This window comes from Marmota monax, unplaced genomic scaffold (assembly GCF_021218885.2).
Source record: "Marmota monax isolate L192 unplaced genomic scaffold, Marmota_monax_Labrador192_F-V1.1 WCK01_AAM20220418_F8-fsc00733, whole genome shotgun sequence".
NCBI classification, from domain to species: Eukaryota; Metazoa; Chordata; class Mammalia; order Rodentia; family Sciuridae; genus Marmota; species Marmota monax.
In genome coordinates, this window is record NW_026692054.1 from 70,420 (window position 1) to 85,243 (window position 14,824).

General features: G+C 36.6%; 1 protein-coding gene across 1 annotated transcript; it reads left to right on the top strand.

The window, feature by feature from the left end:
* The first annotated feature begins 2,323 nt into the window (after positions 1-2,323).
* Positions 2,324-14,066, top strand: LOC124099386 (rho GTPase-activating protein 29-like). The gene is given in 9 exon segments (XM_046454428.1): positions 2,324-2,339; positions 2,623-2,762; positions 3,417-3,629; positions 4,182-4,319; positions 7,442-7,662; positions 10,372-10,394; positions 10,397-10,686; positions 10,813-10,921; positions 13,216-14,066. Coding segments are annotated over 9 exon segments (2,001 nt in total).
* Positions 14,067-14,824: the final 758 nt, after the last annotated feature.

Here is a 14,824-nt window from a genome sequence, read left to right on the forward strand (position 1 = left end):
CACAATATCCTGAAAAAAAATAAGATACTTGAGAATCAACAAAAGAGGTGAAATAACTATACAAAGAAATCAACAGAACCCTAAAGAGAGAAATGAAAAGAAGACCTTAGAAGATGGCAAGATCTACCTTGCTTATGCATAGGCAGACTTAACATTATCAAAATGACCTATTACTAAAAGCACAATACAGGTTTAACACAATTCCCATCAAAATCCCAATGTCATTCCTCATTGAAATAGAAAAAAGCAATCTTAAAATTCATCTGGAAAAATAAGGGATCCAGAATAGCTCAAACAATTCTAAGCAGGAAGAACGAAGCAGGTGGTATCACTATACCAGACCTTAAACTATACTACAGAGCAATAGTAATAAAAACAGCATGGTATTGGCACCAAAACAGGCTGGTAGAGCAATGGTACAGAATAGAGGACACAGAGACTAACCCACAAAATTTCAATTACCTCATAGTAGACAAAGGAGCCAAAAGCATGCACTGGAGACAAGAGAGCATCTTCAACAAACGATGCTGGGAAAACTGGAAATGCATATGCAACAAAATAAAATTGAACCCCTATCTCTCACCATGCACAAAATTTAACTCAAAATAGATCAAGGACCTAGGAATTAAACCAGAAATTCTTCATCTAATAGATGAAAAAGACGGCCCTAATCTTCATCATGTGGGATTAGGCCCCAATTTCATTAGTAAGACTGCTATAGTACAAGAATTAAAAACAAGAATCAATAAATGAGATGAATTCAATCTAAAAATTTTGTTCTCAGCAAAAGAAACAATCTGTGAGGTGAACAGAGAGCCTACACCCTGGGAGCAAATTTTTACCCTTCACACATCAGATAGAGCACAAATCTCTAGGGTATATAAACAACTCAAGAACCTAAGCACCAAAAAAACAAATAATCAATAAATGGGCCAAGGACCTGACCTGACACTTCTCAGAAGAGAATATAAAATCAATCAACAAATATATGAAAACATGCTCATCACCTCTAGCAAGCAGAGAAATGCAAATCAAAACTACTCTAAGATATCATCTTACTCCAGTCAGAATGGCAGCTATTATGAAGACAAACAAAAACAAGTGTTGGCGAGGATGTGGGGGGGAAAATGTAAACTCATACATTGCTGGTAGGACTGCAAATTGGTGGAGACAGTTGGGAAAGCAGTATGGAGATTCCTTGGAAATCTTGGAATGGAACCACCATTTGATCCAGCTATTCCTCTTCTCTCACTTTACCCAAAGGACTTAAAAACAGCATACTACAGGGACGCAGCCACATCAATGTTTACAATTCACAATAGCTAAACTGTGGAGCCAACCTAGATGTCCTTCAGTGGATGAATGGATTTAAAAAAATGTGGCATTTATACACAATGTAATACTACTCAGCATGAAAAAAGAACAAAATCATGGCATTTGCAGGTAAATGGATGGTGTTGGAGAAGATAATGCTAAATGAAGTCAGCCAATCCCCAAAAAACAATGCCAAATGTTTTCTCTGATATAAGTGGGGTGACTCATAGTTGGTTTGGGAGGAACAGCATGGCAGGATGAGATTAATTCTAGATAGGGGTTGGAGGGAAAGGGAGGGGGAAGGAATTAGCAAGGATGGTAGAATGTGATGGACATCATTATACAAAGTACATATATGAAGACTTGAAATGGGTGTCAACATACCTTATATACAAACAGAGATATGAAAAATTGTGGTATATATGTGTAATAAGAATTGAAATGCATTCCAGCGTTGTCATGTATTTAAAAAAATTAAATCAATTTTAAAAATAAAGAAATAGCTTCACTAAATACAAGAGAGTCTACTTTGGATTCTATTTTATTCTGTTGATTTGCATGTCTTTTCCTAGGCCAATATCACACTGTCTAGAATCCTGTAGCTCTACAGTGAATTGTAAAGTCAAGCAGTCTAGATTCTCTAAAATTTCTTTGGCTCTTCCATATCTTTAACATTTTCATATAAACTTTAGAATCAACTTGTTAATTTCTGCATAAAAACGTGCAGGGTTCTTCCAAAATCCTATATACTCGGCAATAAAAGAGAATAAAATCATGGCATTTGCAGATAAATGGATGGTGTTGGAGAAGATAATGCTCAGTGAAGTTAGGCAAGCCCAGAGAAACAAATGTCAAATGTTCTTTCTGGTATAAGGAGGCTGATTCATAGTGGGGTAGGGAGGGGGAACAAGGGAGGACTCTGGAGCAGAGGGGTGGGAGGGGAAGGGAGAGAACATGGGGTTAGAAATGATGGTGGAATGAGAAGGTCATCATTATGCCAAATACACGTATGAAGACACGAATTGGTATGAATATACTTGGTATATGACCACAGATGTGAACTATTGTGCTCTATATGTGTAATATGGATTGTAATGCATTCCACTGTCATAAGTAAATAAAAAAAGAAAAAAAATGTTTTATAAGAGATCAATAAATGAGATGCTTTTTTATGTTAGAAATGCAAAATAATAGCTTTTTGTAATATATAAAAAATCTCAAAGTCTAAAAATTATTCCAAATACAATATCATGTGGTATATGTTTTTGTCATTTTACCCTTCTTACATACTAACATTTCTGTTGTAAGGACCCAGCTCCCTTGGAACATTTCAGCAACCATTAATGGCAAAAGCAGCTGCCACCCATGAGTTCAGAAAATGGAGATTTCCCACAAGATGTAGATACTGTGAACGCATTGTCATATTTCGAGGTCTTAAATGCGAAGAGGTAAGATCTTTTTGGAATCACAATTTTTTCATTTGCTATATACTTTTTTGTTATGATTTTACTTATTTGGAGATGTGTGTGTCCACACACAAACACACATATAAATATATATAAATTTGTTGTTTGTACTCCTGGGAATGAAATTCAGGGTCTTGCACTTGCCATATTTTTAGAAAGAGAGAGAGAGAGAGAGAGAGAGAGAGAGAGAGAGAAATTTTTAATATTTATTTTTCAGTTTTCGGTGCACACAGTATCTTTTTTTAAATTTTATTTTTATGTAGTGCTGAGAATCGAACCCAGCGCCCCAGCACACACCAGGCGAGCGCATTACCGCTTGAGCCACATCCCCAGCCCATCTACCCTTTCTTAAAATTGTGTTTTGAAATGGGTTCTTGCTAGATTGGTCTGGCCTTTATCTTGTGAAATTCCTTTTTCAGCCCCTCAAGTAGCTGGAATCATGGGCATATGCCATCACACCTGGCTTGCCAGTACATTTTTAATAAAGTCCCACAGTTTATTTCTATAGTTTTCTACTTTGTTTTGCTGTTAAATGTAATTCACAAACCACAAGTAGTACTTCTTAACTTATTTTTGTCATTATTAGTTGGCCTGCATTTTGCTTAGTTGTGAATAATTTTAAGGTGAGTCAATCAGTTTTCAAATATCATTTTCTTATGGCGTCTTCTTGTCTGCCATAAAAAATGCATGGCAAACTTAACCATCATTTGCGGACATCGGAAACTTCAGGGGAAAATACACTTATTTGGATCAGAATTGTCCTGTGTTGCCAAAAAGGAGCCAGATGGCATTCCTTTCATAATCAAAATGTGTACTTTAGAAATTGAAAAGACTGCCTTGTGTTTACAAGTATGTTGTTTACTCTTAAAACTCTAAAAACATAAATGCCTTTGTAATATATTTTAATGAAAAAGAGACTTTAAGAAAATCAGCACTGCCACAGTCCGGCTGTAGCAAAATAACTGGGGGGGGGGGGGGGGGGTGACGAGCAACTTGTGTACATTGATACAGCAGGAGTGGGAGCCGTTTATTGTAGGACAGGAGGGGTATATATACATTCCACACAGCTTATCTTAATTAACATAAACTAGATACAGTAGTCAACCAATAAGGAATCTCCACACTTAATGGCTCACTGGCGCCACCTCACAAACCACTCCCTCTGGCAAAATGCCAGGTGCCATCCTGACTTGTTTACAGACCCCAACACAGCACTCTCCATTTGTATGTAATAACTAAATTTATTCAAATTTATTTGGAAAATGTTAATTTATTTGACTTCAACTTGTATTTTTTAAATACTAATAAAAAATGAAGTAGATACATTAACACTGTCTAGATGTCTGCATTTAGCCCTTTGTATTAAAGTAAAATATTGCATTCTGTTTTTATTTTCTCAAGGGAATTTATCGAGTCAGTGGCAAAAAGGCAAAAATCGCAATACTGTGTCAAGCTCTGGAAAATGGAAGGCATTTAGGAGATCTGTCTGAATTTTCTTCACATGACATCTGTGAAGTGTTAAAATTTTACCTTCACCAGGTGAAAGTTTTATTCTAAACCTACCATCAAATGCAAAGAGCAAAAATATTTTATATTTCATATTTTTTCATTGGTATAAACTATGTCATCACCCCCCTCATTATTTTAAGATTTTATAATGATGTACTTTGATGTGGATATATTTCCATCCAGTATTCTGGCCATTCCATGAGCTCTGTCAGTTGTGAGCGCTTTAGTTTTGGGACCTTTTCTTGATTTTTATTGTCATTCTCCCACCCACCATCTGTCTTTGTAATTTGGTTCTTTAACCTCTTGTTTGGAGATGTGTGTGTGTGCACATACACAAACACATATGTAAATGTTTATAAATTTGTTATTTGTACTCGTGGGGATTAAAAATTCAGGGCCTTGCTCTTGCTTGGCAAGCATACTTGCCAAGTTCTCCAGTTCCCTTACCTTTTCTTTATTTTTCTTTTTTTCTTCAAAAACTTTCTAAGACATTTCCTTGTCTTTTTCTTCTTGAATAAGTAAATTACTCCATTTGTGAGGTCATGTTTTAATATTCAAGAAGTCTGATTTTCTATTCTTTTGACAACATTTTTTAAATGATTATATGAAGCTCTTTTATTGTGGATATTCATAGATTTTTCTCATTAAGGGTTCTTTTCTCTATTTGGCCTCTAACCTCTGTAGAAATACAATGTGACCCTCATATATAACATTAAATTTTCTATAGCAACATAAAAATTAAACATAAAGTGAAGCAAATTTTAATATAGCATTTAACATTTTGAATATCTAGTTTTTTAAATTATGAGGTATTTTGTTTATTTATTTATTTGTATTGCAGCTCTTCTTCTTTGAAATCTGGTATCTATTTTTCACTTACAGAACATCTCAATTTAGATCAGTTGCATTTCCACTACTCTTTCACCATATCTGACTAGTTGCCAGCATAGTGACAGCATCATTTTACACCTACAATTTGTTCTTTTTCTACCCATTTTGATTTTTGTCTTTCATGGTGCCTAGATATATTAGAGTTTGGACTTGAAATCACTTTGGAAGCACTTGAACACATCAAGGCTTTTTAAAAACTTTGAACTTTACTATAAAGTAGTTTAGGTGGACTGTTTGGTATATGCCTAACTACATGTCTCTAGTTCCCTGTTCTGGCACTGGTGTGATCCTCCTGGGAAGGCATTTTTTTTAAATTCTAGATGGACACAATACTTTTAATTTATTTATTTATTTTTATGTGGTGCTGAGGATCAAACCTAGTGCCTCACACATGCCAGATGAGTGCACTACCATGAGCCACAACCCCAGTCCCTCAGGAAAGGGTTTTTTCCTTGCCTAGAGATACAATACCAATACTGTGGGAGCCAGGGTTACTAAGATTGTAGGATCTGTGCTTTCAGTGTGCATACAGCCAACATATCCCATTTGAAAACAGTTACCTCTCTGTTCCTTATGATTGGCATTGCCTCGATTCAGAGAGCCTCTGTATACCATTGCCCAGAGAAAAATTTTCCAGAGTTTTAGGAAGGAGATTGCTCTAGTACACGGAGTGGAGACAGGATTCTATAGAGAGCTAAGCTTTCTCAGCTGGCCCACCTGCAACCTAAGCCAAGATCAGAGGACCTGGTAGTGATTGTACTTGTCCCTTTAGGATTCTGAAAATCATGTTGAGTGACAAAGGGTCAGTTCTCTTGGAAATGCTGCATCAGGACTTATTCATCTGCTCTTCTAATTGTGAATTGTTGCTTTTTATTTTCTCTATTTCCTAGTCCTTATGAGCCTACTGTATTTTAGCGGAATTGCAGGAGGGAAAGAAATTAAGTATAAATTGCTGGATCTACAATGTTAGCCCAGGAAAGCATTGGTAACCCTTTAATCACATTCTACAGACCCCTCAACTGAGAAATGGAGTTTGATACTTTTGAATGACTGGAAGTCTCATAATGTGTCATTCTTAATCTTGTTTAGTCAGTCAGGGAGAGGGGATGAATAGGGTCCAATACAATAAACTTGCATTCTGTTGAGGAATTTTGTATGTCTAAGACTTTCATTTGGGAAAGTGTGCTCAATTCTTGCAATAGTGTTAGAGAGTAGCCTTTATCTGACGCATTGACCTAAAGCTCCAAGAGATGAAGTGACTTGCTTCAGATCCCAGAGTGGTGAAGATAGAAACTGATCACAGGGCAACCCCCTAACTTCCCACAGATATTGTAGGACATTAGGTAGCTAACGGTTCACTGAATTTTCTATTGTAGATCGGTAGAAACATTGAAATTCATTATGGCCAGTGGATATTTGTTGTAAGAACTTTTTCTTTTGATCTATTTATGGCAAATCAGCCTGTTTTTAAGTTTCATGAGATGTTGACAGTATTTTTTTTGTAGGTCATATTACCTTGTGCTGATCTTCATTCTTGCCCAAGTAAAATCTGTGCCATTTAGCACTTTGATATTTCTACCCCTTACTCATAAAAATCCATGGGTTTCTGATTAATTTTATAGATTTTGTGCACTATTCTATGTTTGTTCCAGTAAAACAGCTGAAGATTATGCTATTTGGGGGGCAGATGTGAATATAATGTGTTTAGGATAGAGATGAAGAGTTTTAAAATCCCATAATGAAGCTTAAAGTTTAAACTTCATTTAAGTTTAGAATTTCACTCATTATCTATTAATTTGTTATTAACATAAATATAATTTATAGTCGAGATTTTGATTTGCTTTCTAAGTCACTTCTCTACCAAACATATATATTTTATTTTGTGGGCAGGGATGAAGCTCAGTACTAGAGTGCTTGCATAGCATGCTTGAGGTCCTAGGTTCAATCCCCAGTACTGAAAAAGATACCAATAAATACAGATTGACTTTAGATTTTGTTAATCTAAAGGGACATGCTAAATTATTTGTGTAATTCTCACTTATAGTTGACTTTAACAAAGAAAACAGGCAGAAGATTTTTTCAAAATATTTATTTTTTGGTTGTAGCGGGATGCAATACCTTTATTTTATTTATTAATTTTTATGTGGTACTAAGGATCAAACCCAGGTCCCCGCATGTGCTAGGCAAACACTCTAACTCTGAGCCATAACCTCAGCCCAAAGGTATTTTTAATATAATTTTGTTTTTTTTTTTTTTTTTAGCTACCAGAACGATTGGTTTTATTCCAAAGGTACCAGGAATTTATGGAGCATGCAAATGTCATCCAACATATTAACCAAGAACAGGACACCAAAAGGGACAACTCTGAAGACAACACATCTCCAAATATGTGTATGGAAATCAACCAAATTCTTCTCAAAACCAAGGACCTTCTAAGACAATTTCCACCGTCCAATTTTAACACTCTACATTACCTTAAGAGGTAAGAATTTTTTTTACCATCTTAACCATTTTTAATTGAACAGGGCAATAGTATTCAGTACATTTATATTGTTGTGTTATGATTTTCAAAATGATTTTTAGGATGTTTTCATTATGTTTTGGGTGAGGGAGACATTGAATACATGTTCATGCAGCAAACATGGTTCCCTCAGATGCCTCCTGTGTGCCAGGCTCTGGCTGGTGAAACTAGGATGGAAACATAGGGTTTCTGCTATTTGTGGGCTTATCCTCTTGGAGTACAGATCTGTATATAACCACAGTTCAACATCATCCTTTTACTAGTAGCTGTGCACAGCTTGTAGGCATGCAGAGGAAGTTTTGGGGGTAGGGATAGAGCAGAAGAGGCAAAAGACCTTGAGTCTGATTTTAAGAACTGAGGGTTAATTTGGTAGAGAATGTGCAGAAGAGCATATTAGGCAGAGAGAAACAGACATGGAGACACAAGAAAGCATTTTTCATTTAGAAAATTTGATTTCATTAGGCTACAATATAACAAATAGTAGCAGGAACTGTGCTACCCTTCCTAGAGACTTGATAAAAAATCTTACCTACCTGGCAGATGAGTTGACCGTATTGTTTCTATACACACTAAAGAACTTGGAATCAGGAATTTCACATATTCAGATTTGCCTGCTAGACCTTTCTAACAGCAATTAAGATCTCCTTTTTAAAATTTTTTTAAATTTATTTTTTGTGGCTGGAATTGTGGCTCAGCAGTAGAGCATGTGCAAGGCCCTGGGTTCGAAACTCAGCACCACATACAAATAAATAAATAAAATAAAAATTATTTGTTCAAATCAGTTATACATGACAGCAGAATTCTTTTCAATCCATTGTACACAAATGGAGCACAAACTTTCATTTCTCTGTACATGATGTAGAGTCATACCACGTGTGCCATCATACATGTACTTAGGGTAATGATGTTCGTCTCATTCCACCATCTTTCCTACCCCTTCCCCCACCTCTTCCTTCCCTCTCCTGAGCCCAATCAATGTTCCTCCATCCCCAGAGACCCAATTATGTATCAACATTTATTTATCAGAGAGAATTTTGGCCTTTCATTTTGGGAGATTGGCTTACTTCGTGATATTCACCAACTCCATCCATTTACCTATAAATGCCATTATTTTATTCCCTTGTAATGCTGAGTAATAGTCCATTGTGTATATATACCACAGTTTTTTTAATCTATTCATCTGTTGAAGGGCCTCAAATTATTCCATGAAATAGAAAAGGAGGAAACCCTTCCAAACTCATTCTGTGAAGCTAGTATCACCCTGATACACAAACCAGCAAGAGACACATCAAGGAAAGAAAATTTCAGACCCATATCCCCGATGAACACAGATGCAAAAATTCTCAATAAAATTCTTGCAAATCACATACAAAAAAATATGAAAATCAATGCACCGTGATCAAGTTGTCTATTCCAGGGATGCAAGGTTGGTTTGACATACAGAAATCAATAAATGTAATTCATCACATCAATAAACATAAAGAGAAGAATCCTATGATTATATCAATTGATGCAAAGAAAGCATTTGACAAAATATAGTACCTTTTCATGTTCAAAACATTAGAAAAACTAGGGGGAGTAGGAATATACCTCAACATAGTAAAAGCTCTCTATGCTAAACCTAAGGCTAACATCATTCTAAATGAAGAAAAATTGGAAGCATTCCATCTAAAAATTGTGCAACATAATCCTTGCCACTCTAGCCAGAGCAATTAGATGAAAGAAATTCAAGGGAATATGAATAGGAAAAGAAGAACTCAAATTATCACTCTTTGCCAACAACATAATTTTAAACTTGGAGGCTCCAAAAAACTCCACCAGAAAACTTCTAGAATAATAAATGAATTTGGCAAAGTAGCAGGATATAAAATTAATACCCATAAATCAAATGCATTTCTATACATCAGTGATGAATTCTCTGAAAGACAAATAGCAAAACTACCCCCATTAAATATATATATCACAGCTTTTTTACCCATAGATGAATCTAGTATCATCCTGATAGCGAAACCAGACAGAGATATATTTCCTTAGATAGTCATAGAAATAACAAGCTGAGAGTGTTTGAAGTAAAACCAGAACATTGATAGTGGCAATAGAACAGAGAGATGTTCAGGAGAGAGAATCATTTAGGCTAGAAAACTAGCTGTGGGCAGCTGGGAGTGTGGCTAGTGATAGAACACTTGCCTAGCACATGTGAGACACTGGGTTTGATACTCAGCACTGCATAAAAATAAATAAATTATAGGTATTGTGTCAATTTCTACATAAAAATTATTTTTTTAGAAAAAAGAAAACTAACTGAGCAGTGAGAGAGAAATTGACACTGATGTTTCTGTTTCCAGTATAAGAAACGGGGAGTATATCCCACATACAAAGATAGAGCAATTTTTAGAGGTATTTTTCTTCCTTCTGCTACTGAGTTCAGTAGTTCCTTCTACTTACATGCATTTTATCCTAATATAGTACTCTGAAACTCAGTTTGGTGTGTGGTAAGTATCATAATGAAACAAAGGATTCTTTCCCTAGATGCACCAAACTTGACCCTTGACAAACGTTTTGTAGTCTTCTATAGCCCAAGTTTTCTCCATCCTTCTCAAGGCATAGTAAACTACCATTAAGGACATCTATTAGGCAAATCTCATACACTTTATGGGTTCTTCTTTTCAGGGTTGTAGAGCATTCTGAAGAAAACCGATGAACTCAAAAAACTTGGGGGTGGTATTTGGACCCTGTCTGATGAGGCCCAGGCCTACAACCACTCCTTGTACCATCTCCTCCTCCCTTGTTGCATATGCCAATCAGGCCCTATTGGTAGAGTTCCTCATTATTAATGCACAGATGATCTTTGATGGGTCCCTAGAGCCACAAAATATTTCATCTAGTACTGATGTTGTTGCACCTCAGGTGGGTAAAAGCCCTCCTTCCAAACCTGTAATATCAACAGAACATTCCACAAAGTCACAATATTTTTCTACAAAGCAAGTGAGTTTTGACCATTACAGAATTGGATTAAATTTGTAATGTTTATGTTAACAAGTTAATAGTCTTTGAACTGTTTGTTTTGAGGTGTGTTTTGCTTTTAGTTTAAAACTTTTCTTGTATCAATAGGATCTCCACACTGCAGATATTGAAATTGAAAATTATGAATTGGCTACATCATTTGAGAAATCAGAATGCAAGCAAAATGCATTGGAAAAATGGGATGCATGTCTCATTGGTGAGTGGATATGTAACATATATCTGCATATTTCAAACCTTGCCAAGAAGTCATGATTAAAACCAAGGTGAGGGCTGGGCTTGTAGCTCAGTGCTAAAACACTTGCCATGAGTGAGGCCATGAGTTGGATCCTCAGTACCATATAAAACAAATAAATAAAGATAAAACTATTGTGTCCATCTACAATACACATCCTTTAAAAAAAAAGAAGGTGTATTAAGTTGAGGTAAGTTCAAACTTCAAGGTTTTATTAGTTAACTTTTCTAGGCATTGAAAAAGTTTAATGAATGTCATTTAAATGAATATCATGCTTTGTTTCTTTCTTGTAAAAAGATATCTTGAAATTCATAAATTATTTTTGTTCTCTTTCTGAGATTTGTTTTCACCTTTACTTCTTTGTCATCCATTAAAGTCAAAGCAGAAAAAAGAAGTTGAACTCCTGAAACTCCAAAAAATAGACTCCTAAAGTTTTTTGATGTCCCTTTACCTGTGGCCTAACTTTCACACATTAAGCACACATGTCTTCCATTTTCTTGGTTCCAGTCTTTTTGGTCACGGTTTTTTGATCGCTTTATTTCAGTGAATGGTTTCTGGTAAGGGGGTTGAAAACCTTTCATTTGTTACTGCTTTAGTAGAGCTAAATCCAAATTTTTAAAAATATATAGCCATACGTGTTAAATTTGATATATAAAATTAATGAAATATCAATGAGTGTAGCCTGAGAAAGTCTGAAAACAAAGACAGTCCATTACCTCTCTGCAAAGAAAAGCACTGGACTCACTGATTCCATTTATATGATTTGATCTTATTAGCACTTCTGTGCTATGAACCTTGGCCTCATTTAAGCCATAGCTAACAGTCTGAGGAAGGTAAATAATGCCAAGGGTCATGTCCCTAAATTACTGTTGATTCAGGATTTGAACCTCATCCTGTCTCATTCCTAAATGTAACCTTGTTTCGCTGTCCAATGAAATTGGATTCTCGGGTAGGTATAGTAATAACAATAAATAATTTTTAAATATTTGAAGTTTTCATTACATACCAGGTAATTCTGAGCCTTTTATTTAGAAGATCATTAACACCACATGCAAACATATCTACACATAGGAGTTTGTCTTGACAGAAGAAGGCAGGTAGGGCTAGTGCACTAGGCTTGCCCAGGGCAGAACTGGAGCAGGAGTTGAGACAGCACCCAGGCAGCTAGAAGTGGTGCTAGAAGTTCTGCAGGACTGTAAATATGTTCTGGTGGTTGCCATCCAACCACAATGGCTCAGCTCCCTTCTATCAATGTGGAGAAGGGTCCAGGACAGCACATCACATGAGCACTGCCTGGGAACCAGGGAAGAGAGGCCAGCAGCCTCAGGTGAAGAAGGTCAGATGAGATGATGACCTGTGATCATCATCAAGTGATGCTGGTGTGCGCCTGTCTGCAAACCACTGCCCAAGGATATGGGAGAAGGACCAGGTGGCAGGGATGAGAACTGTGGGCTATGAACAGGGCTGTTGGAAAGCCATCAGACCAGTGGCAAAGCACACAGTTGTCTGATGTTTCTCAGCAGTGAGAGGAGGATCACGGCCAGATGACTGCACCTTTCTAGTAACAGGAGCTTCTGGGGTACATTCAGCAAAGACAGAGTGGGAGATGCTAGGGTTCTAGGTGAGAAAACAGGGACCTTGGGACCAGACTAAAGGAGAATGAGAAGGAGTTAAATCTGCAGTCTTCAGGACCAGTAGCACAATGGCAATTTTGACAGCTCTTCCACCTTCCTTTGTCCAGAGGATGTTGCCATGTATTAGTGGATCAGCTGGGAGATAATCCAAGTCCTCTCTGGTGTGTTGCCCTCAGTATGGACACAATTTTGTTGGAAAGTAGATTAAGTGACAGGCGAAGTCCTTGGGATTCAGGACATGGCATTTGTTCATGTACAGAATAGTGTTACTGTTCTAGAGTTACCATTGTCTGCCTGTTGAAATCAGGAAAGTCTTAACACAGAATATATTCATTCATGGGTAGTATATTAAAACAAATTACTTCAGGAAGTGTTTTTTTTTTAAATTTTATGTGCTTTGTGACTATTTGTTCTATTAAGATAAATTTTAAAAAGTAATGCTTTAATTAAAAATGTGGCTTTAATACTGTATGGATTTTTAATTCCTCTGCCTAGATGACTGAGAAAATAATGTTGGAAAAATATGTAAGACTGTGTTGTTTGAGAGAATGCCCATTCATAAAAAAACACTGTTCCTTATTAACCAAGCTCCATGAAGTTAAAAAAAAATCTCTTCTTTTTCAGATAACAAAGAACTTGAATCATCATCACAAAAGATGGAAAATATGTGCAAAACCATGAAACAACTTAGTCTGAAATCTGATGTGGCAACAAATGATATACAGAGGCCTATGCCAAGCACCAAGATTAGATGTTTCTGTTTGCCTGTAGATAGGTTTAATCTTGCAAGCTCTCCTAATGAGAAAAACAGCAGAAATGTGGGAAATGTCAATTCAGACAAGTTTTGCCAGAACCTTACCTTTGAAGGACTTAATACAAAAGTTACCCCTACTACTGTTGGCTCCCAATTTAATGGTTTTGATCAGCAGATTCCACAAAAAACTCAGGGACAGCAATGTGAACCAAAGAACTTAACTGGCATGAGTGCAGTGATTTTGCCCAGTGTACTCCAGGAAAAAGTGACAATGAGCATCAGGGTTAGTGGTGACCATTCCAGCGGTGCCACACAGCCCAACACGCCAGCCAGTTCAGCCAGAGAGGCACCAGTGAGACTGTCCTCTCATTCTCAGCATCTTGCTCCTGCAAGAGCACCCAGAATACTGCAGCCCCATCTCAGGACAACATTTTACAAACCACCTACCCCTATCAGCAAAGTCAGGGGGACTGAGGAGAGACCAGCTTCACCTTCAGCAGCAGTGCCTCCTAGCACAGCTCTTACTCCCCTGAGTCATGTGGAGAAATCTGTTCCAGAGGCAGACAGCACATCAGCTTATGCTTTGAAGCCAGCTGCTGAGCCTAAAGAGAACTCTGAGGAGCTCGGCCTGCCTGACATGAATCCAATGTGCCAGGGACTCAGGCTAAAGCAAATGGAAGAATTACAAGACCTTGAAATTGAAATGCCACAGTTTGTGTAGGGTTGTCCAAATTCAGTTTTTCTTTTTCTTGTTTCATTTTTATGTATTGTGTTTATTTTATGAAAGAATGTTGTGACAGAACCCCTTTCATATAGGATTGCCAAAGTGTATTTTGCCTTTTTGCCTTGTATTGTGTTTGCTAGTCATATAATATGATAATGTTTTAGTCATATAGAATGATAGTGCCTCACTGGTATTGTATTTAAATTCTGTGTTTTTGAAGTTATGCATAAAATAATTATTATAACTTTAAATTTCAAATAATTTTCTCTATAAAATGATTCATGTAAATGCATCCTTAATGTATAATATTGTACTCAACAAATAGGGGCAGTAGGTGAATATGAGCTTTATTTTGGAGCAAACCTGGTGCTGATTCATAAAATGCTTCTGAATGCAAGTGTCTGAAAAAACTTGATTGGGTATGAATATATTTTTCCCACATAATGTTCTAGTGCATCTTTGACCACTTGTGTTGTTATAACATGTATGGAAGCATTGGCAATTCACTTAACCTTTTAATATTTACATAGTGGACAAAAAGCTTGCAAATCTGTGTTTACTTGCATTCTACTTGTCAATTTTTACATATGGAATTAATACAATTGTAGAAAGAAAATACACTTCAATACTAAAAAGTTTGAGACATTGGTGGAGACAACACAGACGGGCAGAGTTGAGGCATCTCGAGTGTGAGAGACCTGAAACCTCACTGCTGTCAGTTGCGCCCTATTGCTGGATTGCCTGCGACTTCTGGC